Here is a 26148-nt window from a genome sequence, read left to right as displayed (position 1 = left end):
TTTATTTATTTATTTTTTTTGAGGTGAAGTCTCACTCTGTCGCCCAGGCTGGAGTGTAGTGGCGTGATCTTGGCTCACTGCAACCTCCACCTCCTGAGTTCAAGCAATTCTCCTGCCTCAGCCTCCTGAGCAGCTGGGACTATAGGCGTGCACCACCATGCCTGTCTAATTTTTGTATTTTTGGTAGAGACAGGATTTCACCACGTTGCCCAGGCTGATCTCAAGCCCCTGACCTCCAGTGATGCACCCACCTCAGCCTCCCAAAGTGCTGGTATTACAGGGATGAATCACCGCACCCAGCTGCCCAGCTAATTTTTAAATTTTTTGTAGAGAGGCTAGTCTCGAACTCCTGGCCTCAAGTAGCCCGCCTACTCTCTACCTCTGAAAGTGCTGGGATTACAGGTGTGAGCCACTGTGCCCAGCCACACATCTAAAGAATTCTTAAGGCCAGGCGCAGTGGCTCACACCTGTAATCCCAGCACTTTGGGAGGCTGAAGCGGGTGGATCATGAGGTCAGGAGATCGAGACCATCCTAGCCAACATGGTGAAACCCCATCTCCACTAAAAATAGAGAAATTAGCTGGGCGTGGTGGCATGCACCTGTAGTCCCAGCTACTCAGGAGGTTGAGGCAGGAGAATCGTTTGAACCCAGGAGGCGGAAGTTGCAGTGAGCCGAGATTGCGCCACTGCCCTTTAGCCTGGCAACCAAATGAGACTCCATCTCAAAAAAAAAAAAAAAAAAAAGAAATTAAAAAGCAAACATAGGGCCATGTGCAGTGGCGTATGCTTGTAATCCCAGCACTTTGGGAGGCCAAGGCGGATGGATCACATGAGGCCAGAAGTTCAAGACCGGCCTGGTCAACATGGTGAAATCCTGTCTCTACTAAAAATACAAAAATTAGCTGGGCGTGATGGCACACGCCTGTAGTCCCACTACATGGGTTGCTGAAGCAAGAGAATTGCTCGAGCCCAGGAGGCCAAGGTTGCAGTGAGCCGAGATCATGCCACTGTACTGTAGCTGACACAGCAGAACACAGCCCTGTCTCAAAAAACAAGAAATTAAAAAGCAAATGTATATACAGAGAGGAACATTTTTCATGGTAAAATGTTTGTTTTTAAAATCTAGATCCTGAAAAGTCTTCATTGTCGTGTTTTAACTCCTCTGAGTTGAAGTTTCTCAAAATGAAAGGTGTGGGAACAGGGTCTCTGCAGCTGCAGTGTGTAAGACAGGGTACAGTGTGGGGGCTGGAGGGAGCGAGGTGGTAGGTAGGGAAGTCAGGAGCTGCTGCTTTAAGGCAGAACTCTTCTTGGCACTGGTCTGCCAGCCTCCTTTCCCCTGGCCCGTGCTTCCGAATGCTGTGCTGTTTGCACACTCGTTTCTTTGGAGGTTACTGGTTCTTAGAATCTCCTTTTTTCCATGGGTATCCACCTGACCATCTGCTCCTCTTCTTTCCAGTCTTCCCCTCAACAAGTACTTCTTTAGAGCTGGTCCCCAGGCTGCTCTTTCTGGCTCTCTCATCCAGGCTGGAATGCAGTGAAGTGATCTTGGCTCACTGCAGCCTCCGCCCCCCCTAGTTCAAGTGATTCTCCTGCCTCAGCCCTCAGAGTAGCTGGGACTACAGGTACCCAACACCACAGCTGGACAATTTTTAAAAATTTTTTAGTAGACACAGGATTTCACCATGTTGCCCAGGCTGGTCTTGAACTCCTGACCTCAGATGATCTGCCCGCATTAGCCTGCCAAAGTGCTGGGATTACAGGCATGAGCCGCGGTACCTGGCTGACACTTAGATCTTTTTTGAAAACTTGCCAGCGTTGCACTCCGCACAGGATGAAGTTGCCCTCGCCTCGCCCTCTGGTTGTATCTTGCCATTCTCCTGCACGCCCTTCTACCTTGCTAAACAACTTGCCGTTCCAGAAATACGCCATTCAGTGTCCTGGCACCATGCCTCTGTACATGTTGTTCCCCTGGACTGGAATTAGCACCTGCCTTGTCCACCTGTCTTGCTTGCCCTCTGAAACAGAGCCAGAATGTCCCTCTTGGAGTCCCTCCTGTGCCTCGCAGGCCAAGCTGATGGTGGGTTCACTTGAGCTCCCGAAGCGTATGTCTAGGTTTACAGTGTCCGTGGCCACTCTGGCTGTTTACCAGTAGGTTTTTTTCTGTGAGACTGAACAGGCTTGGCGTCTGTTTCATCTTTGTATCCATAGAGCCCAGCACAGAATGCTGACTCCATCTCAAGTCTAGTGTTTTGTATAGTGCGTCCTTCCTTACCCTCTGGAAAGTGCCCCCTGACATCTTGGCGTTTGTCACTGTCAGTTAAGAACCCAAGCCAGATCTTCCACTCTGGCAGCCATTGGCATAGCTGCAACTGGAATGACTAGACGGGCTGGGCATATTAGGCAGCTTTAGTCACCTGGCACTCAGAGATCTTAGTGTGACGGTTGGAGGTGATACTGGGCCAGCTTGTTTTTCATTTGTCAAGATGGTTGCTGCCCAAGTTCATAAGGACATGCCACTCAGAGGTTCTCGTTTGTGCGCTGTGTTGATTGTTTTAGTCTCACCCTCTGCTCTGCATTTTTAGATTACAAAGCATTTGTATATCCCTTGCCTCATTGTACCCATCCTAAGGGGAATCCCTTTGGTATTATCTGTTTGATTTAGAGGCAGGCCTTGCTCTGTTGCCCAGGCTAGAGTGCGGTGCATGATCATAGCTCACTGCACCATTGAACTTGCAGGCTCCAGCGATCCTCCTGCCTCAGGCTCCTAAGCACCTAGGACCACAGGCACGAGCCACCATGCCCAGCTACTTTTTTTTTTTTTTTAATAGAGACAGGGTTTTGCTATGCTGCCCAGGCTGACTTTGGTATTACTGAAATATGAAATAAATGCTCAGTTGGGGAGATTTCTGTTTCAAAGGCATCCTTTATTGGTGAAAATATTACCTATCTGTAAATATACATAATATTTGTTTGCCTCTGTATTTCTGGAAGGATATACTTAAAACTGTTAGTAGTCATTGCCTTGTATTTCTTATTTTAATGAAGCTGCCTAGTCAATATTTTTAGAAACGGTTGTTATATCCTTTTCTTAATTGTTCATAATTGTCATTCCTAAGCTTTTACAATTTATTTAACAGAAAAATTGTGGACACAATTTCTGCTTAATGAACTTAAAATGTAAAATAAACATGGGGAATTGGCCGGGTGTGGTGGCTCACACCAATCCCAGCACTTTGGGATGCTGAGGCGGGTGGATCACCTAAGGTCAGGCGTTCAAGACCAGGCTGGCCAACATGATGAAAACCCACCTCTACTAAAAATACAAAAATTAGCTGGGCACGGTGGCATGCGCCAGTAGTCCGAACTGCTCAGGAGGCTGAGGCAGGAGGACAATCACTTGAACCTGGGAGGTGGAGGTTGCAGGGAGCCAAGATCATGCCACTGCACTCTAGCCTGGGCGACAAAGTGAGACTCTATCTCAAATGTGTGTGTGTGTGTGTGTGTGTGTGTGTGTAGGTGTAGAAGTTGTTCAGACAGTCCAGAAGGTTATACAGAAAAGAAAAAAATCTTTACTCCGACCCCAGGCCCTGTCATGTCCCCCAGATGTAATCACTCTTTTTTTTTTTTAATCCTCTGCACCTTCATGAAAGTAATCACTCTTGGCCGGGCGTGGTGGCTCACGCTTGGCCTGTAATCCTAGCACTTTGGGAGGCTGAGGTGGGTGGATCACCTGAGGTCAGGAGTTCAAGACCAGCCTGGCCATCATGGTGAAACCCCATCTTTTAAAAAAAAAAACAAAAAAGAAAAGTAATCACTCTTTAACAGCTCACTTTGCAGGTGTATGTATAGTGCTGTTCTGTGCCTGGTTTTTTACATGTCTCGGAAATGTCAGCACATCAGTATATGTAGATGTACTTCATTGTTTTATTGAGTGCATATTTTCTGACTGGCATATTTCCTGATTCTTTTAACCAGTCTGCGTGAAGGCTATTGAAAAGGCCTGTGCCAGGAAAGAGCTGGAAACAAGACCGCAGTGAATGTTGACGTGCGTTCAGCTTTGGCTGAATGTAGCTGTGGCTGTAGCACACAAGCACAAGTGTCATTGGGCCACAGTCATACACGATTTCCACTCTGACATGGATGATGCCACGCTGCCCTCTAGGGAGGTCAACAAACTTGTATTCCTGTTAGTTGGTGTATGGGAATTAAACTTGCACATAGAAATTTGTGAGTAGGTAGCTGGGCATGGTGGCGTGTGCCTGTAATCCCAGCCACTCAGGAGGTTGAGGCAGGAGAATTGCCTGAACCCAGGAGGCGGAGGTTGCGGTGAGCCAAGATCGCGCCATTGCACTCCAGCCTGGGTAACAAGAGTGAAACTCCGTCTCAAAAAAAAAAAAAAAAAGAAATTTGTGAGTAGGGCTGGTCGCAGTGGCTTATACCTGTAATCCCAGCACTTTGAGAGGCTGAAGTGGGAGCACTGCTTGAGGCCAGGAGTTTGAGACCAGCTTGGGCAACATAGCAAGACCCTACCCCCACAAAAATTTTTTTAAAAAATTAACCACACAAGATGACACATGCCTCTAGTCCCAGCTTGTCAGGAGGCTGAGATGGGAGGATCACTTGATCCCAGGAATTTGAGGCTACAGTGAGCTACGGTGAGCTGTTGCACCACGACACTTCAGCCTGGGTGACAGGGCAAGACCCAATCTCAAAGAAATGAAAAAATTCATGAGTAAAGTACAGTTTGTGACTTCAGTCAAATTTATCCTCACTTTCTGACAGCATTCATGGTAGAAATTTAATTGTAAGATGAAAATTAGTAAATCATGTGTTAATAAAGTTGGCATTGTTATTCTGTAGGACATGGACATCTTCCAGCCACAGATCTCGAGAAGACAGCTGGCTTCAATCCTTATTTGTCCGGAAAGTTGATCCAAGAAAAGATGCTCACTCCAATCTCCTAGCCAAAAAGGAAACAAGCAGTCTCTACAAATTACAGTGTGAGTGACAGGTTTGCTATCTTCATAGTTGTCTCTCTTTTCCCGTTTGTTCCTAAGTTTATCGTTGAATTTTCTTTTGTTTCAGTTCACAATGTTAAACCGGAATGCCTAGAAGCATACAACAAAATTTGGTGTGTATACCAAACTATCCTTTACTTGGGGAAAAATAATGATGTTATTTGTTAGTTAATTCCACTAACACTTGATAGCATAGAGAGAGATCTTTCATCCCTCTCCTTTGAACCTGAACATTCAGAGCCTCTTAAACTGAGCTTTGTATAAGATTGCCAAAGGCATTTTGATTTTAAGCACTCACATAGCTAAATCATCACATAGAATGTCACCAGACTCTTAGGTTTGGAGGAACTTTGCAAGGATGTCTAACCCATCTGCTTATCCAATGCTGGAGTCCTTTCGGCAGACCTTCCTGACTGCCTGTCGTGAAGTAAGTTCCATATCTGGACAGCTCTGATTGCTAGGAATAAGAATTTACATCTCTGAATCCTTCATTGATTCCCCTAAGTGAAACTGCCCTGTGAGAGTCCTGTGTATATTTGAACATAGCTGCCATTTCTTCCCAACTCCTCTGTTCTCGGGGATCCAAGTCTCTTCCGCTGATTCTCCTGTGATTTGAGACCCAAGCCTTCTTACAGAATTTGTGAACTTTAAGACGAAAGGGAGAGCTAAGCTTATTGGCTCTCAAAAGAGATGGCATTTTAATGATCCATTGTGAGCAAATGTTAAGAAAAAGTTGGTTGTTTTTTTTTTTTACCTTTAATATCTACTACTTTGATAAGAAAGCAATTTTGTCCCTATAATCAGCATACTTTTTAGAAGAAAAATCTTTTGTTATGTTTTATTTTTGAAGATAGTTTATGAAATGTAATACTAGCATTGAATTTCTTGCTCATTTCAGCACATTTCTCTTTATTTAAAAATGCCCTAAAACAAAGCAGATATTTATTTCTAAGTCTTTTCTCATAAAATGGAGTTTTTCCCTATACGGATGTTTTCCTGGATTACCTTTTCTGTCCTGTCTTATCACTTCATCTCCTGTCTCGGATTTCCGGCTGTCTGTTCATATTTCTATTTGATGTCGTGTTCTCACTTCAAACTCGGCATGTAGAATCACCTTGCTATTCCAACTTCCATGTCTGCGCGGCTCACCTTGTTTTACTCAGCCCGTTCCTTAGCTCTCTGTGATGAGTCTGTCACCCAGATCCATGCATTCTTCATCGGACATGTATTTTCGTTCTCATTTCCTTCTCTGTCTCGCTCTCTAAGCCTCTTGAGCCCCATTCCCAAGTAGCCTTTTTACTCCCTTTCTGGGCTCCAGGCTATACCTGTGTCTCCTCCCTGCCCTGTGATACATTACTCCAGAGTTTGTCAGATTGATCTGCTTGAGTTCTGTTTTCTTTTTTCATCACGTTTTTTCTTTTCTCTGAAACTTTCAGCAGCTCCCTGTTTCCAGAACATAAAGACTTAATTCCTGCCTGGTTTTTAGGGGTCCCAGTAATGGGATTCTGCCCAACCCATCCAGTTCTGGGTACAAGTACTGCCTGCCTTACAACCTCCATTCAGGTAAGGCCAGGGCTCCCAAGAGCAGGTTTGGGGTCCCCAGCAAAGAGGAGTGGCTACAAATCCATGTGTGACTTTGTGTTGATGAAGAACCTAGGTCCTGTCTCCAGGCCCCTCTCTGGATCCCACCTGGGACTTGGGTACTGGGCGTCCTTCCTGGGCTGCCTCCAATGCAGGGTCGTTTATTCCTGCTCATGTCATGCGACCAAAAGGAAATGTTTGACATTTTCCTAGCATAATTCCTCTTTCTCCGTCCTCCGTTCTCATGCATCCCATGTTACTCTGAACGGTCATGAGTACACATCAGATACATTTAATATCAGATCCGAATTTAAAAAGTAAATGCTACTCTTCCTAAAGTACACAGGATGTGGTCACTATACTGGGTCATAAAGGTGTATGGGTTTTCAGTTAGTTAAACATGGGCCGTTTGGAACTTTTCTCTGTTTGTCATTTAGACATCCCTGGTCCTCCGGAGCTCCAGTGGCACAATTGGTTAGCGCATGGTACTTAAATACCCCGCTCCTGTAGCCCCAGCATCTGGTGGTAATCACTAGCTAAGTATCACTCAGTGTCAGCAAGTAATGTGAACAGGTTCCATTTCTTGCCCTTGATCCCCTTTTGCATCCATTGTTGAATCTGTGTGATACTTTTTCATCATAATTTTTCTATTCAAAAAGTGTACAGGCTTTAGCTTTTCTCATGGTATAAAACAGTTGCACTCTTCCCTTTGCCTTTCCCTGTGTGTTAGAATCTAGACCATAGGAAGGCATGGAACCAGGCTGCCCTCTGACACCCCTGTTAAATTCATACACTGCCGTGACCTGACATGGCTTTGCCCCCATCCCTGCACAATGAGTGGGAATGAATTGGTTGGTGTGTTTGATATAAGACTACGTGACACTCCTCACATCCCCTCCGCCCATTGAATTGAGTAGAACGTAATTTATGCGTCACGTTGTATCTTTAATTTTGATTCTTCTGCCACGTTGATGCCCTTGGGGACTATTGGAGGTTGGGGTCGCTTCCAGAATGTGTTGTGTTCCAGCTCTGTCTTCTTCCTCCTTCCTGAAGGCCAGCTTGTTCTCTGCTTCTGTTTCCTCTGCCTGCTGGTGTTGCTTGTGTTGTCTGCCTGTCTTGAACATGACTTTCTTCCCTTCCATCTTCCTTATTTCTTCTGCGTTCTTTTCTGCTCTTCCCTTGTCTCTCATTCTTCCTGTCGTTGGAACCAACAGAACGTTTTTTGGTGGTATTTGTTTTTCCCTCAAATGGAAAATAGTAGACTCCCGAAATCCTGGGACCTTTGGTTTCTCTGTACCATCTTTATACTGGTTCAACAGCTCTTCTAGATAGTTGGGGTATCAGAAACCTAAGCTTCTGAACAGCAGGGTGTTGGAGTTCAACAGAATTCATCCAGAAGGTTAATTCCACATGTCATTTTATCATAAGGATATTCTAAGGTCAGTTGTTAGAACACTAGTAGGTAGTCTTTTTCCTGTTACTGATCAGGTGCTGTCCACCTGGTCAAATTTTGCTGGTTGTTTAATTAGTGTTGCTGTTTCTTCTCTTTAAGTCAAGAGGTGTTGCCAAAGATTCACGAAGATAAACACTACCCTTGTACTTTGGTGGGGACTTGGAACACGTGGTATGGCGAGCAGGACCAAGCTGGTAGGAAGCGAAGTCTTTGGAATAAACACTTCTTCCTTAAGCCTTATGTAACACTTAAGTAATTTTCTAATTTAATGCTTGTTCTTATCAAAGCTTTCCAAGTCTCAGTCTAATTTTATGATTAAAGTAGTTTCTTCAACAATTCATGCAAAAAAAAAATAAACCTTTTAAAATAGCTTTCAATGTTTGAATCTATTACTGAAACTTTATGATGTAACTTATAGGCCAACACGTGGCGCATTATAGTTGTTCTGTTTTTTGAGACGGAGACTCACTCTGTCACCCAGGCTGGAGTGCATGGTATCTCGGCTCACTGCAACCTCCGCCTCCTGGGTTCCAGCGATTCTCCTGCCTCGGCCTCCCAAGTAGCTGGGATTACAGTCGCGTGCCACCACACCCAGCTAATTTTTGTATTTGTAGTAGAGATGGGGTTTCACCATGTTGGCCAGTCTGGTCTGGAACTCCTGACCTCAAGTGATCCTCCTGCATAAGCCCCCCACAGTGCTGGGATTACAGGCTCAAGCCACCACACCCAGTCTACAGTTTTGTGTTGTGATAACATTACACCTATCTAGAACATTTTCAAATAGTAATATCATGAAATTCTGAATGTATATTTTTAAAAATTCATTTCAGTCCACCTCTGGAGGTATGAAGGAGGCTATCCAGCCCTCACAGAAGTCATGAATAAACTCAGAGAAAATAAGGTAATGGTTTTGAAAAACGTTTACTTAGACTAATGATATATAGATGTTAGTACAGAATTAAATGACTTTTCTGTCTTCAGCTTTTGTTAATAAACTTCATTTTTGTCACAAATTTTATTGTTTAGACTCCTGAAGTTGTATTTAAATATAAACAGTTGTAATACTGTTAAAATAATAGTTCTTATTGTAAAAGTCAATTGTAGGCCGGGCGCGGCGGCTCACGCCTGTGATCCCAGAACTTTAGGAAGCCGAGGCGAGTGGATCATGAGGTCAGGAGATTTAGACCATCCTGGCAATGGTGAAATCCTGTCTCTGCTAAAATACAAAAAATTAGCCGGGCATGGTGGTGTGTGCCTGTAATCCCAGCTACTCAGGAGGCTGATGCAGGGGAATAGCTTGAACCTGGGAAGCGGAGGTTGCAGTGAGCTGAGATCGTGCCATTGCGCTCCAACCTGGCGAAAGAGTAAGACTCCATCTCAAAAAAGAAAAAAAGTCAATTGTACTTTGAAACTGATAAGGTGGTACCTTGAAACTGATGACTGGGCCGGGCGTAGTGGCTCACGCCTATAATCCCAGCACTTTGGGAGGCCAAGGCAGGCATATCAGTTGAGGCCAGGAGTTTGAGATCAGCCTGGCCAACATGGTAAAACCTCATCTCTACTAAAAATGCAAGAATTAGCCAGGCGTGTTGGTGCACACCTGTAATCCCAGCTACGTGGGAGGCTGAGGCATGAGGATCACTTGATTCTGAGAGGCAGAGGTTGCAGTGAGCCGAGATCATACCACTGCACTCCAGCCTGGGCAACAGAGTGAGACTGTCTCAAAAAAAAAAAAAAAAAAATTGGTGACTGGAGTATCAATTAGCATGGCAGACACAATTAGCCCTGGATGACCTAAATCTGTCTACTTCAGGAACTGTCTTCCAAACACATATACTTTATCTTGGGCTGACTTTGCTTTCCACCCTCTCTTCACTAGCAGGTACTCAGCAGTAGGGAGAAATTTAACAGCTACACATCACTAGGAAAGAAAATCTTTTGTATAGCTTTCCAGACAAATATAAATAGCTTTTGAATTATCTGCTGTTTCATAGTCTGCATGCCACTTCTATTGATGTGCCATCAAACACTGTTAGAAGAATCTAAAAATAAAGAAAATTAAATTGGTTTACATTGCCATCTAAATAATTAGGATCACTATGTAATTTGTCATCTAAACCTGGACACTTATGAGACTGAAAAGGAATGCTATTAATGATTACACCAGCTAAACAGATGTAACCTGGGACTGTCTCAGGCCAACTGGGACCTGCTTATTATTATAGTATTCTGTAGAAATATAAATGTTACTGAAATGGGCTTATATATAAGTATTAGAAGATTTCATGAGCACATTTTTTTTACTCAAAGGACTTTTTGGAATTCCGTAAGGCAAGAAGTGACATGCTTCTCTCTAGGAAGAATCAGCTCCTATTGGAGTTCAGTTTCTGGAATGAGCCTGTCCCACGATCAGGACCTAATATATATGAACTCAGGTCTTACCAACTCCGAGTAAGTACAGAAATATGAGTTATTCCTTTTGCTGTTCTGTGAATAAGCACAAGCACTTTGTAAGGCTGACAACAGAACTTGTGTTTACCTTCTGTGATGTGTGTTTAGCATTCTATATATATACACGCACACACACACACATATATATATAAATATACATGTATATTTTAAGACTGGGTCTCACACTGTCACCAGGCTAAGCTCTTTTGCGTTTTATGGCCTTACACCACATAATGCTTATTATTTGATATTTTTCCAAACAGCATTTCTGTTTTTTTTTTTTTTTTTTTTTTTTTTGAGACGGAGTTTCACTCTTGTTACCCAGGCTGGAGGGCAATGGCGAGATCTCGGCTCACCGCAACCTCCGCCTCTTGGGTTCAGGCAATTCTCCTGCCTCAGCCTCCTGAGTAGCTGGGATTACAGGCACGCGCCACCATGCCCAGCTAATTTTTTGTATTTTTTTTTAATAGAGACGGGGTTTCACCATGTTGACCAGGATGGTCTCGATCTCTTGACCTCGTGATCCACCCGCCTCGGCCTCCCACAGTGCTGGGATTACAGGCTTGAGCCACCGCACCCGGCCTAGCATTTCTGTTTTTAAGAAGAAAGACCTAAAGTGCAGGACGAAGTACAATATGCACCATCTATTGTGGTTAAACGAGAGCAGCTAATCAATATTGTAACTGTTGAAAAATTATACAATGTGATAAGAATAAAGGGCAATAATATTTCATAACACTTTCTAGACATTTTCCTACTGAGGACTAGAAAGAAAGCCCCATGTAACAGCATCATTAAAAGGGATACAGGCCAAGTACAGTGGCTAACGCCTGTAATCCTAACACTTTGGGAGGCCAAGGTTGAAGGATCGCTTGAGCCTGGAAGTTTGAGACCAGCCTAAACAACATAGTGAGACCCTGTCTCTATTAAATTAAAAAAATAAAGTTTTGGCTGGGTGCAATGGCTCACTCCCATAATCCCAGCACTATGGGAGACCAAGATGGGTGGATCACTTGAGGCCAGGAGTTTGAGACTAGCCTGGCCAACACAGTGAAACTCTGTCTCTACTAAAAATACAAAAACTTAGCCGGACATGGTGGCAGCCGCCTGTAATACCAGCTACTCGGGAGGCTGAGGCAGGAGAATCAATTGAACTCGAGGCAGAGGTTGCAGTAGCTGAGATTGAGCTACGGCACTCCAGCCTGGGCAACAGAGCAAGACTTTGTCTCAAAAAAAGAAAAAGGTTTTTTAAAGTAGTTTTGTCACTTAATGTTTTTTTATACTGCTATTTGCTGTTTCTGTATTTTTTCCACAGAAGAACTAACAAACCAAATCTAAATCTGTTTTCAGCCAGGAACCATGATTGAATGGGGCAATTACTGGTGAGTGTATTACTAAATGGTGAGTTTTTAAGTCTTATTGACAGATTAGTTTAGGCCATAGTGTTAATTCTAGGGAAAAAAAATCTAAGGATACTACCATGGCTTGACACTAGACTAACGTTTTGTTTGATGTTCTTATTATGAGGTTTTTCAAACATACAAAACTAGAGAGAATAATGGGGTACTCTGGCCACATCCATCACTTTGCTTCAATAATTAACATGTGGCCAATCTCGTTTAGGTTTAACTCCTTCAACCCAGATTGTTTGGAATTAGATCCCAGACAACATTCTGTTTCATTCATAAATGGTTCAGTACTGTATATATTTTTAAAAGATAAGCACCTTTTTTTTTTTTTTTAAAGGAAACACCAATATTGCAGAAGGTTAATTTAAATACTTCTTGGATATCATCTTTTCTGAAACATTACTTTTGTCACATATACAGAGCACGTCACTAATAGTTTCTTCTTTTTTTTCCCTGCTAGTTTGAGTAGAAAACCAATTTTTCCACTAGTTGATCTATAGATTCAACAGAATCCCTGTCAGTCCCAGTAGGCTTTAGAAATGAGAAAGACTGGCCAGGTGCAGTGTGGCTCATGCCTATAATCCCAGCTCTTTGAGAGGCCAAGGCAGGGGAATCACTTGAGCCCAGGAGTTCAAGACCAGTCTGGGCAACATGGCAAGACTACTATCTCTACCAAAATAAATAAATTAATTAAACTAGCGAGCTGTGATGCCACATGCCTGAGGTCACAGCTATTTTTTGGGAAGCTGAGTTGGAGAATTGCTTAAGCCCAGAAGACAGAGGTTGCAGTGAGCCAAGATCACACCACTGCATTCCAACCTGGGCAACAGAGTGAAACACTGTCTCAAAAATAAAAATAGTTGGCTGGGTGCGGTGGCTCATGCCTGTAATCCCAGCACTTTGGAAGGCCAAGGCAGGCAGATCACAAGGTCAGGAGATAATACCATCCTGGCCAACATGGTGAAACCCTGTCTCTATTAAAAATTAAAAAAAATTAGCTGGGCATGGTGGTGCATGCCTGTAGTCCCAGCTACTTGGGAGGCTAAGGCAGAAGAATTGGTTGAACCTAGGAGGCAGAGGTTGCAGTGAGCCAAGATCATGCCACTGCACTTCAGCCAAGATGACAGAGTGAGACTGTGTCTCAAATAAATAAAATAAATTAAAAATAAAAATAAAGGCCAGGCATGACTCATGCCTGTAATTCAAGCGCTTTTGGGAGGCTGAGGCAGGAGGATTCCTTGAACCCAGACATCTGAGACTTTCGCAGCCTGGGCAACATAACAAAACCCCGACTCTACAAAAAAAATACAAAAATTAACCAGGCATGGTGGGATGTACTTGTAGTCCTAGCTCCTCGAGAGGCTGAGAGGTGGGAGGATCACCTGAACCTGAAAGGTCAAGGCTGCAGTGAGCCACGATTGTGCCACTACTCTCCAGCCTGAGTGACAGAATAAGACCCTGTCTCAAAACAATAAAAAATTAGTCTGAGCATGGTGGCTCACAGCTGTAATCCCAGCACTTTGGGAGGCCAAGGTGGAAAGATCGCCTGAGGTCAGGAGTTTGAGACCAGCCTGGACAACATGGTGAAACCCTATCTCTACTAAAAATACAAAAATTAGCCTGTTGGGGTGCTGTGTGCCTGTAGTTGCAGCTCCTAAGGAGGCTGAGGCAGGAGAATCACTTGAGCCTGAGAGACAGAGTTTATAGTGAGCCGAGATCACCCCATTGCACTACAGCCTGGGTGACAGCAAGACTGTCTTGAAACCAAAAATAATACCTTACTCTCAGTGATATTAAAAAAAATGTTTTTTAATTAAAAAGACAATTCATATACTGGAATAAAATATTTGCTTATCGTATATCTGAGAAGCAAATTGGATTCAGAATATACAAAGAATTCTTACAACTCAATAATAAGATTACAGATAACTCAATTAAAAAATAGGTAAAGAACTTTAAATGATAGCAGCCAGGCGTGGTAGCTCATACCTGTAATCCCAGGATTTTAAGAGGCCAAGGCGGGAGGATCCCTTGATCCTGGGAGTTGGTGACCAGCCTGGGCAACATAGCAAAACCCTGTCTCTATTAAAAAAAAAAAAAAAAAAAAAAAAAAAAAAAACTAGCCAGGCTTGGTGGTGGCACATGCCTGTAGTCTCAGCTGCTCAGGAGCTGAGGTGGGAGGATGGCTGGAGCCTGGGGAGATGGAGACTGCAGTGAGCTGTGATCATGCCACTGTACTCCCACCTGTGGGATACAGCGAGACCTTTTCTCACAAAAATAAACAATACATAAATAGACTGGGTGCGGTGGCTCACACCTGTAATCCCAGCACTTTGGGAGTCCACGATGGGTTGATCACCTGAGGTCAAGAGTTTGAGACCAGCCTGACCAACATGGAGAAATCCCATCTCTACTAAACATGCAAAATTAACCGGGCGTGGTGGTGCATGCCTGTAATCCCAGCTACTTGGGAGGCTGAGGCAGGAGAATCACTTGAACCTGGGAGGCAGAGGTTGCAGTGAGCCAAGATCACACCATTGCACTTCAGCCTGGGTAACGAGTGAAACTCTCAGAAAATAAGTAGATACATACATTGAAAATGGAATTCAGTGTGATTTACCAGTTCCACTTCTGGGTATATATCCAAAAGAATTCAAAGCACATCTAAAGGATATTTGCATACCCCTGTTTATCATAGCTTTATTTGTGGTAGCCAAGAGGTAGAAGCAACCCACATATCCATCAATAGATATATGGATAAAGAAATTGTTGGCTGGGTATTGTGGGGCACACCTGTAATCCCAGCACTTTGGAAGGCTAAGGTGGGTGGATCACCTGAGCTCAGGAGTTTGAGACCAGCGTGGCCAACATGGCCAAACCCCATCTCTACTAAAAATATAAGAATTAGCTGGGTATGGTGGTGCATGCCTGTAATCCCAGCTACTCAGGAGGCTGAGGCAGGACAATCACTTGGACCCAGGAAGTGGAGGTTGCAGTGAGCCGAGATTGTGCCACTACGCTCCAGCCTAGTGATGGAGAGATTGTCTTAAAAAAAAAAAAAAAAAAACAGAAACAGAAAATGGAAAAAATGGTTGCCAGGGGCTGGGCAGAGGAGAAGACAGAGTTTGAATTTAATGAGTATAGAGTTTCAGTTTTACAAAATGAAAATGTTTTGGAGATCTGTGGCACAACAGTGTAAATATACTTGACACTACTGAACTGTAAACATAAAAATAGGTAAGATGGTAACTTCAATTTTAGGCGTTTTTTACCAAAATAAAAAATACATTTAAAAAATTTTTAGGCCAGGCACGGTGGCTCATGCCTGTAATCCCAGCACTTTGGGAGGCCAAGGCGGGCCGATTACAAGGTCAAGAGATCCAGACCATCCTGGCCAACATGGTGAAACTGTGTCTCTACTAAAAATACAAACATTAGCTGGGTGTGGTGGCAGGCGCCTGTGGTCTCAGCTGCTCGGGAGACTGAGGCAGGAGAATCGCTTCAATCCAGGAGCCGGAGGTTGCAGTGACCCAAGATCGTGCCACTGCACTCCAGCCTGGCAGCAGAGCGAGACTCCATCTCAAAAAAAAAAAAAAAAAAAAAAAAAATTAACCAGGTGTGGTGGCACATGCCTGTAATCTCATCTACTCGGGAGCCTGAGGCACAAGAACTACCTGAACCTGGAAGGCAGTGGTTGCAGTGAGCTGAGATCATGCCACCGCACTTCAGCCTGGGCTATACAGACCCTGTCTCAAAATAAGAATTAAATAATTGTAAATTAAAATTAAATAAAATTTTTTAAATTAAATAAAAAATTAATAAAATAAATTGTAAAACTGCTTTTTAACCAGCAAAGGATTTGGATAGGCATTTCACCAAAGAAAACACATGAATGCTTCATAAGCTTATGAAAAGGGACCCAGCATCCTTAGTCATGGAAATGCAAAGTGAAACTGTGATGAGATACCAGTTCCTGGCCTGGGAGGGCTGTGACTAAACAGAGATGGATAATAACGTGTTGGTTAGGTGAGGAAGAAGTGGACCCTTCCTGTATTGCCGGTGGGAATGTAAAATGGTGCAGCCACTTTGGAAAATAGTCTAGTAGTCCCTCACAATAGTGAACACGAAATTACATATGGGCCAGATGCGGTGGCCCATGCCTGTACTCCCAACACTTCCGGAGGCTGAGGGGGGCGGATCATCTGAGGTCAGGAATTTGAGACCAGCCAGGCCAACATGGCAAGACCCTGTCTGTACTAAAAAATATATATGTCAAAAACTTAGCCAGGCGTGGGAGTGGGCACATGCAATCCTAGCTACCCAGGAGTCTGAGGCACGAGAATCGCTTGAGCCCAGGAGGTGGAGGTTGCAGTGAGGGGAAATCATGCCTCTGCACTCCAGCCTGGGCAACAGAGCAAGACTCCATCTCAGACAAACAAACAAAAAATACACATATGACCCTGCAGTTCCACTCCTGGGTGTCTACCCAAAAGATACCATCCATGTGGACACTTATGTGTATAAGTGAAAATCTTTACTTCTTGGGTCATCAAAGCCTAAATAATGCAAGTTAGAAAGCAAACATCCATATAAACTGTAAGTGCTCATAGCAGCATGTTTTATAACAGCCAACAGGTAGAAAGAACCCAAATGCCCATCAACAGATGGTGCGGTTTAGCCAGAGGGCCAGTTTACCAGCCCTGATTTAAATCATAAATCTGTTCTTGTCCTCCCAGCAACTACCTTAAACTGAATGGTGAAACACAAGAAGCACACTGATACAATTGTAACAAAATACCAGCTTTCACCATTATGATACAACACTTTTGGGATATCCTGACTATTAAAAGATAAGAAGACATATAAATCCTCGGTAGGCTGGGTGCTATGGCCTATGCCTTTAATCTCAATACTGGGCGGCTAAGGTGGGAAGGTCCCTTGAGCCCAGGAGTTCAAGACCAGCCTTGGCAACATAGTAAAACCTCATCCACTACAAAAAATGCAAAATTAGCCAGGTGCAGTGGTGCATACCTGTAGTCACAGCTACTCTGAAGGCTGAGCAGTAAGATCACTGAACCCAGGAGGTTGAGGCTGCAGTGAGCTATGATCATGCCACTACACTCCAGCCTGGGCAACAGAGCAAGACCTGTCTCAAAAAAAAAAAAAAAAAAAATGCCTCGATGATTAAGAGGGATGCAGGGATAAACTATTGGTCATTGGTTAGCTGAAGTCAGTGCCCGGGACAGGAAATGGAAAGAAAAGCACTGGTGACGTGTAGGGTTCTGTGATGGTGAGATTGTTGCTGTTTGCTTTTTACCAGCCTCCATATTTCATTATGAGATTTCTTTGGAAGCTTAAACTATTGGCCGGGCCTGGTGGCTCACACCTGTAATCCAGCACTTTGGGAGGCCAAGGCAGACAGATGACTTGCGGTCAGGAGTTTGAGACCAGACTGGCCAACATGGTAAAACCCTGTCTGTACTAAAGATACAAAAAAAAAAAAATTACCTGGGCATGGTGGCCACACCTGTAGTCCCAGCAGTGAGGCTGCAGTGAGCCGAGATGGCACCACTGCACTCCAGCCTGGGTGACAGAGCGAGACTCCATCTCAAACTATATATATTAATTTTGAAACACTGGAGTAGTTTCCTAAAAGAATCTGAAGTAAGCATACATGTTTATCTAATTCAATAAAAGATTTTGGGCTTTTTTTTCTTTGAAACTTGACATTTCTGTACCTCAGTTTTTTTTTTTCTTTTGTTGGAGGGGGTGTGTGTTCCTTTGAAGTAGTTACGTTAACTTACTTTTCTTTTTTTTTTTTTTTTTTGAGACGGAGTTTCGCTCTTGTTACCCAGGCTGGAGTGCAATGGCGCGATCTCGGCTCACCGCAACCTCCGCCTCCTGGGTTCAGGCAATTCTCCTGCCTCAGCCTCCTGAGTAGCTGGGATTACAGGCACGCACCACCATGCCCAGCTAATTTTTTGTATTTTTAGTAGAGACGGGGTTTCACCATGTTGACCAGGATGATCTCGATCTCTTGACCTCGTGATCCACCCGCCTCGGCCTCCCAAAGTGCTGGGATTACAGGCTTGAGCCACCGCGCCCGGCCTGTTAACTTACTTTTCTTTGGAAACGTGCCATTTCTGTTTCCTACAGGCATTTCATAACATTATTCACCTGCAAAGAGGGAGGCCACATGGTGCTGAGAAAAAGCCCTGAGTGTGAGTTACTTGACAGCTCTCACTCTTGGCTTCCTTTTTCTTTTTGAGACAGGGTCTCATTCTGTTGCCCAGGCTGGAGTGCAGTGGCATGATCTCAGCTCACTGCAACCTCCACCTTTCAGGTTCAAACACTTCTCCGGCCTCAGCCACCCAGGTAGCTGGGATTGCAGGCACCCACCATCACGCTTGGCTAAGTTTTGTATTTTTAGTAGAGACGGGTTTTACCATGTTGATCAGGCTGGTCTCGAACTCCAGACATTGTGATCCCCCTGCCTTGGCCTCCCAAAGTGCTGGGATTACAGGCGTGAACCACTGCACGTGGCTACTCTTAGCTTCTTTACCTTTAAATGAGAACTTATATCCTTGTGCCTTTTTCTTATATTCAACTTATATCGTGTTTTTTTTTTTTTTTTTTTTTTGAGATGGAGTTTTGCTCTGTCACCCAGGCTGGAGTGCAGTGCCGTGATCTTGGCTCACTGCAGCCTCTCCCTCCAGGGTTCAAGCGAGTCACCTGCCTCAGTTTCCCAAGTAATTGGGATTACAGGCATGCACCACCACACCTGGCTAATTTTTTGTATTTTTAGTAGAGACAGGATTTTGCCATGTTGGCCAGGCTGTTCTCAAACTCCTACTTCAAGTGACCTGCTTGCCCTAGCTCCGAAAGTGCCAGGATTACAGGCATGAGCCACTGTGCCCAGCCCCTGTTTTTCTCTTGTTTTCGTTAGGAAGTTTCCTGCTGTGCATGAAATAATTCCTGAGATCCCCTCTACCTCCAACAAATAGTTCTGTCATCTTTATTTCTAATGAATCTTTCCTCATTAGATCATCAAAGGCTAAATCATACAAGTTAGAATTTCTTATTTGAAAACTAAGACATACATATTTGATTATATGCAACAATTATATACAATTTTTGTGCTTTTGTTTTTGGACTACTGGTGTTCATCATTGAGCTGTTGACAGAACAGGATCACTCACTGGTTCAGTTTTTGCACATTGCTGATCAAGATGTGATCCTCGTGGAATCCACAGGGACATACCTAGGTTATTCAGTTAACTTTTAAAATTTGTCCGGGTGCAGAGGCACACACCTGTAATACCAGCACTTTGGGTGTCTGAGGCGGGTGGATCACCTGAGGTCGGGAGTTCAAGACCAGCCTGACCAACATGGAGAAACCCCGTCTCTACTAAAAATACAGAATTAGCTGGGCATGGTGGTGCATGCCTGTAATCCCAGCTACTCAGGAGGCTGAGGCAGGAGAATCACTGGAACCCGGGAGGTGGAGGTTGCAGTGAGCCGAGATTGCACCACTGCACTCCAGCCCCAGCAACAGGAGCAAAAGTCTGTCTCAAAAAAAAAAGTTATTTATAAAGCCAGTTCAGCATTCAATTTATATTTTGGCACATAGGTAACTATTTAAGATGGTGAACACCTCGTCTATACAGGCTTCTGATTGTTACCAGGCTAAGGCAAGTATGTTTTGTTTGCCTATCACAACTAAATTACAAAAATTCAGAATGAAATGAATAATCTGGAATATTTATTACTATTAATGAAAGCCAGGTTTTGTTCTTCTGAATAGAGTTAGAATGCACATTGGAGTGATTTGCTTAATTTCAATAATCAGATTTGTAATTTTGTGGGAAGATATTGATCACTTAATTCTCAATGTTAAGATTAAAGATGTCATCTTATTTGTGGCTAAAAATCTATGGGGACAATAGCAAGAAGTCCCTTTTTTATCCTAAAGGAACCGGAGTGCTTAGGTAAGGTCCCCATTGTGGCATTTAGCTCAAGGTGGATTAGAGCAGAGGTGTCGAGTGATTTTAAGGAGACTGGATCGCTTGAGCCCAGGAGTTCAAGACCAGCCCGGGCAACATAGCAAGGCCCTGTCTCTAAAAAAAAGAAAAAAAAAAAAGAATTGGCTGTGCTTAGTGGTGCAGGGCTAAAGTTTCAACTAGTCAGGAGGCCAAGGCAGGAGGCTCCCTCGAGCCCAAGCATTCAAGGCTGCAGTCAGCTGAGCCACTGTGCTCCAGTCTGGGTGACAGAGTGAGACCCTGCCTGTGGAAAGACTTCATCACTCACAAGAAATCACTCTTGCTTGGATTTTGTTCCTCCTTTTGAGATGTCGTCATTCAGTACATATGAGGTTTGCCTCCAGGAAGAGAATGCTCAGCCAGGCCAACTCAAGCATCTTGTGCCTTGAGAGTGACGTCTTTTACCGTCAGTATTAGTAGGTTGCTATCCTTGTTTATATGCTGCCAGCTCTTTTGAATGAATTAGAATGAATCTGTCTTCCCAAGTCTTGTCAGCTGTGGGACCCTAATGTGACTGAGACTTCAGGCCAGAGCCTGGGCAGAGTGGTATGGGTTGACTGGGTAACACATGGTGTGTAATCTCCTGATAGAACTTAACTGTGCATCTTCTGGTGACCTCCCTATGTCATTTGAACTCCCTTCCTTTTCACCTTTGATCTAAAAAACTGCTTTTGAAAAAATAGGTACATTTTAAAAACATTTTTAGGAATTTAGATGCATCACTATACACACACACACACACACACACACACACACACACACACTTTCTTTTGAAATGGAGTTTTGCTCTTGTTGCCCAGACTGGGGTGCAGTGGCACGATCTTGGCTCACTACAACCTCCGCCTCCCAGGTTCAAGCGATTCTCCTGCCTCAGCCTCCCGAGTAGCTGGGATTACAGGCGCCTGCCACCATGCCCAGCTAATTTTGTATTTTTAGTAGAGACAGGGTTTCACCATGCTGGACAGCCTGGTTTCGAACCCCTGACCTCAAGTGATCCACGCGCCTCGGCCTCCCAAAGTGCTGGGATTACAGGCGTGAGCCACCACGCCTGGCTAAATATATATATTTTTAAGTATCTGACGCAAGTGTGAAAGGTGTTTACATTAAAGGGCTCTGAACTGGGCACAGCAGCTCACACTTGTTATCCCAGCACTTAGGCAGGCTGAGGTGGACAGATCACTTGAGGTCAGGAGTACAAGACCAGCCTGGCCAATGTGGTGAAACCCCGTCTCTACTAAAAATACAAAAATTAGCCAGGCGTGGTGGTGCACACCTGTAATCCCAGCTACTCAGGAGGCTGAGGCAGGAGAATCGCTTGAACCTGGGAGGCAGAGGTTGCAGTGAGCCAAGATCCTGCCAATGTTCTACAGCCTGGGCAACAGAGCAAGACTCTGTCTCAAAAAAAATAAAGGGCTGTAGGCTGGTCTGTGGCTCATACCTATAATCCTGGCACTTTGGGAGGCTGCAGTGGGGCAGACTGATATCAGCCTGGCCTGGGCAACAAGAGCGAAACTCCATCTTAAAAAAAAAAAAAAAAAAGAAAAAGTCAGGCCTGGTGGTGGGCACCTGTAATCCCAGCTTCTCAGGAGGTTGAGGCAAGAGAATTGTTTGAACCCAGGAGGTGGAGGTTGCAGTGACCTATAACTGTGCCACTCCACTCCAGCCTGGGTGACAGAATGAGACTCCATCTCAAAAATAATAAAGTAACTTATTTGCATTAGAGAACTTGATAACAATTTGATAAGCAATTAGTCCCCATTTTGAATAGCCTGCCCTGAGGATGGGGAAACTTGGTCTACTGTTTCTCGCTAGTGTATCTGATTCAGTGTCTTCAACATCGCCTCACTCTTACAGGGCTCGCGCGATCCGCTTCAGACAGGATGGTAACGAAGCTGTGGGAGGATTCTTCTCTCAGATCGGGCAGCTGTACATGGTCCACCATCTTTGGGGTATCTGTTTTTTTCTTTCTTTTCAAGTTGTTCAGATTTTAGAGTTCATTACTAAGTTGTACTGGGCAGTAGAGCACATCTTGGGTCAGTAACCTTAACCACTGCAGCAGATCCAGACATCACAGAGGGACAGTATGCATGAGGCTGTCTGGGACTAGCAAGGCCAGCAGTGAAAGTCCACAGATACGTGGCATTAGTGAGCTGAAAATGATTGGGGATGATGGAGAAAGGAAGAAGGGGTGAGCAGGCAGCCATGGGAGGAGGAGGCCAGGGAAGGCCGAGTGCCTTCTGCAGAGTGGGCCCAGCCTTTTTGTATAGACTGACTTGCTACTGCCTCAGCAGACAGGCCTGCCTTTTCCCCAGAACAGCAGCTCCCTGCACAGTCTCACTGCCTGCTTTTGTGACGTGGTTCCACTGTCTTAGGACACAGACCCCACACCTTTTCCATCCCCACCCACTTTTGTTTGGTGCGGTCTTTGGTGTATTTCCAGGCCTGACCCAGATGTCACCCTGTCCCTGCTAGTGAACCTCATCACTCCTCCTGAGCCCCCAGAGCCCTGAGTGGAACTGTCATTACTGTTGTAGCTTCTGCAGTATGCAGCCCTCCCAGGCATTCCTGTCTCTTAATAAGGACAGGTGCTACATGGGCCGGATTGGATAGATGAAGGTTCCGTCCCTTAGGCTGTCGGGCAGAGGTCAAGCCAGGTGCGTGCTCCATTCACATCAGCACCTGTAGCTGCCTGGAGAGGGCCTCCCAGATGCAGGAGTCTGGAACTGCAAACAGTCAGGCACCAGAATGTGAATACGGAGCTCTCACAGAGGCTGTGGGAACACAGGGCAGACCCCATGTCTTTGCCATGTGGGGAGGACTCAGACTTCAAAGAGCAACAGCAAGATGAGGAGGGGGATTGCTTGAGGCCAGGAGTTCAAGGCTGCAGTAAGCTATGACTGTGCCACTCCAGCCTGGGCAACAGAGCATGACTGTCTCAAAATATATATATATATATATATATAATTAAGATATTGGCTGGGCACAGTGGCTCACACATGTAATCCCACCACTTTGGGAGGCCGAGGTGGATGGATCACCTGAGGTCAGGAATTAGAGACCAGCCTGGCCAACATAGTGAAACCTCATCTCTACTAAAAATACAAAAATTTAGGCCCGGTGCGGTGCCTCACACCTGTAATCCCAGCACTTTGGGAGGCTGAGGCGGGAGTATCTTGAGGTCAGGAGATTGAGATCATCCTGGCTAATATGGTGAAATGCTGTCTCCACTAAAAAAATACAGAAAACAATTAGCCAGGTGTGGTGGCACGCACCTGTAGTCCGAACTATTCAGGAGGCTGAGGCAGGAGAATCACTTGAACCCAGGAGGCAGAGGTTGCAGTGAGCCGAGATCACACCACTGCACTCTAGCCTGGGTAACAGAGTGAGACTCTGTCCCAAAAAAAAAAAAAAAAAAAAATCAGCCACATGTGATGGTGCATGCCTGTAGTCCCAGCTACACAGGAGGCTGAGGCAGGAGAATCACTTGACCCTGGGAGGCAGAGGTTGCAGTGAGCCGAGATCAAGCCACTGCACTCCTGCCTGGGCGACAGAGGGAGACTCCATCTCAAAAAAAAAACAAAAAAAAAAAACGAACCAAGGCATCTGGATGAGATACCTGTGAATTGTACTGTGACCCAGGTGATCCCCCTTCACCTGAGGCACCTTCTCATTCCTACGTCAGTGATTCCTTTTCAGCTTCAACATCCGCCTGGTCAGCTCGCACATTTCCAGAAGCTCTGTCATTCCCTGCCATGCTCCCCTGAGCGCCATGTCCTAGCGTGGGCCCGGCACTCCACAGCTGACCTTGCCTGCCTCATATCCTGGGGCTTCACGGCATGGAACACAGCCCCTGCCCAGATCGGTGTCGTGCAAGATAAATGTTGAATTGAATCTGACATTGCTTATCTGTGGTCTCAGTTTCTGGTCATGAATTTAACGTGTTGTTAGAGAAGTTCACTTGGTTCATAAAGGCATATCTTGTATTCACTAGATTGTAAAGCTTTAGAGGGGATTGTGGCCAGTTGTGGTGGCTCACACCTCAAATCCCAGCAGTTTGGGAGGCTGAGTCAGGATCACTTGAGTCCAGGAGTTTGAGACCAGCCTGGGCAACATAGTGAGACCCCATCTCAAACAAACAAACAAGTAAATAATTTTTTTAACTTAAGAAAAGGAATGGGTCAGGCATGGTGGCCCATACCTGTAATCCTAGCACTTCGGGAGGCCAAGGCAGTCTGATGACTTGAGCCCAGGAGTTTGACACCTGCTTGGGCACAAAAAAAGACAAAAATTAGCCAATGTGGTAGCACATGTCTGTAGTCCCAGCTGTTCGGGAGGCTGAGGTGGGAGGGTCACTTGAGCCTGGAAGGTCAAGGCCGCAGTGAGCCAGCATCGTGCCACTGCACTCCAGCCTAGGTGACAGAGTGACCCTGTCTCAAAAAAAAAAAAGACTGAAATTTTGCTTTTCCCACATGGCCTAATATAATTTTGCTCAGAATAACCAGCTCACAATTTTCTCAGCTCAGTAGTATACACCTGAAGTAGTCCCTCAGAAAACTAGATTCCCAGGTAAAGCAAGACCTTAACAGATGTGCAGGTGAAATGTGGGGTGTACGTTTTAAGTCTTACTTCTCTGTTTGGTTATTTTTAAGCCTACAGGGATCTTCAGACCAGGGAAGACATACGGAATGCTGCATGGCACAAACACGGCTGGGAGGAATTGGTATATTACACAGGTAATCTCCTAATGGCCACCAAATATTATTTTTGTCTTACTGTTTCAGTCACGTTCTTTCACCCTAACACTGACAGGTGGCTTTTTCCGGGGTGTGGGGGATAGAGTCTTGCTCTGTCACCCAGGCTGGAGTACAGTGGTGCGACCTTGGCTCACTGCAACCTCCACCTCCTGGGTTCAAGCGATTCTCCTGCCTCAGCCTCCTGAGTAGCTAGAATTACAGGCACATGCCACCACGCCCGGCTGATTTTTGTATTTTTAGTAGAGATGGGGTGTCACCATGTTGGTCAGGCTGGTCTCAAACTCCTGACTTTGTGATCTGCCCGCCTGAGCCTCCCAAAGTGCTGGGATTACAGGCGTGAGCCACCATGCCCAGCCCTGGGTGGCTTTTTTAATAGTATGTTGCTAGGGTAGGGAATCATCAGGTTGTGGGGATGGGAGATAGTAAATTTTTCTCTAATACTTACAAGACTTTTTTTCAACATAGCAGAATGTTCTTTTTTTTCCTTTTTTTAATTTTTTTTGAGACAGAATTCGTTTTTTATTTTCCTTTTTTTGACGGGGTGGGGGAGATAGAGTCTTACTCTCTTGCCCAGGCTGGAGTACAGTGGCACGACCTGAGCTCACTGCAATCTCTGCCTCCCGACTTCAAGCAACTCTCCTGCCTCAGCCTCTCGAGTAGCTGGGACTACAGGCGCCTGCCACTGCGCCCGGCTAATTTTTGTATTTTTAGTAGAGCCGGAATTTCACCATATTGGCCAGGCTAGTCTCAAACTCCTGACCTTGTGATCCACCCGCCTCGGCCTCACAGAGTGCTGGGATTACAGGCGTGTGCCACCGCTCATTCTTTCAAATGTGCATGTCGTCTGGTACAGTTTTTAGACCCTGGGATGTTGTAAATATGACGTAAGTACCTTTTTTTGTAGATTTCTGTATTCTCTGAAAACTTATTACACGAATACAATTTTTTCTAGCTTTCTTTTTCCATCAAAATTGTTAGTACCCCAAACCAGAACTTAATACATGAATTAAAGAGTGATTTTGAAATTATATAAATTAAACTTCCAGTATGTACAGTATGTATACATGGGTACATAGACATGCATGTGCACATGCATAAATATATACATTACAAAACCCTGTTTGCTTGATTTTTATAAGAAAACGGTTGGGCTGAATGTAACCCAGTGATGTTGGTAGAGGTAATCAGTACCAGCCATGTTGCATGGCAAGTATATTTCAGGCTGGTGCGGTGGCTCATGCCTGTAATCCCAGCACTTTGGCAGGCTGAGGTGGGCAGATCATCTGAGGTCAGGAGTTCAAGAGCAGCCTAGCCAACATGATGAAACCTGTCTCCACTCTGGAGGCTGAAGCAGGAGAATAGCTTGAACCTCGGAGGTAGAGATTGTACCACTGCGTTCCAGCCTGGGCGACAGAGCGAGACTCTATCTCAAAAAAAAAAAAA

At 44.8% G+C, this 26148-nt stretch overlaps 1 protein-coding gene across 4 annotated transcripts in view; it reads left to right on the top strand.

Annotated features, from left to right (window-relative positions):
- Window positions 1–26148, top strand: part of NIPSNAP2 (nipsnap homolog 2) — a 35387-nt gene that overhangs the window by 7603 nt on the left and 1636 nt on the right. For 2 of the 4 annotated variants that reach the window (XM_032264737.1, XM_032264739.1), the window contains exons 2-9: window positions 4861–5000; window positions 5086–5131; window positions 8152–8246; window positions 8883–8953; window positions 10363–10503; window positions 11854–11885; window positions 21806–21900; window positions 24601–24684. In XM_032264737.1, the coding sequence (XP_032120628.1) occupies window positions 4861–5000; window positions 5086–5131; window positions 8152–8246; window positions 8883–8953; window positions 10363–10503; window positions 11854–11885; window positions 21806–21900; window positions 24601–24684 (704 nt within the window). Of the gene's footprint in view, window positions 1–4860; window positions 5001–5085; window positions 5132–8151; window positions 8247–8882; window positions 8954–10362; window positions 10504–11853; window positions 11886–12030; window positions 12764–21805; window positions 21901–24600; window positions 24685–26148 lie in introns of those variants that run through there. The other 2 variants (XM_032264741.1, XM_032264738.1) reach the window with 2 other exon arrangements.

The sequence above is a fragment of the Sapajus apella genome, unplaced genomic scaffold (genome assembly GCF_009761245.1).
Source record: "Sapajus apella isolate SASKATOON/1434 unplaced genomic scaffold, GSC_monkey_1.0 scaffold146, whole genome shotgun sequence".
Lineage (NCBI taxonomy): Eukaryota > Metazoa > Chordata > Mammalia > Primates > Cebidae > Sapajus > Sapajus apella.
Note: the sequence above shows the minus strand (reverse complement) of the source record. Positions and strands in the feature narration are given on the sequence as shown.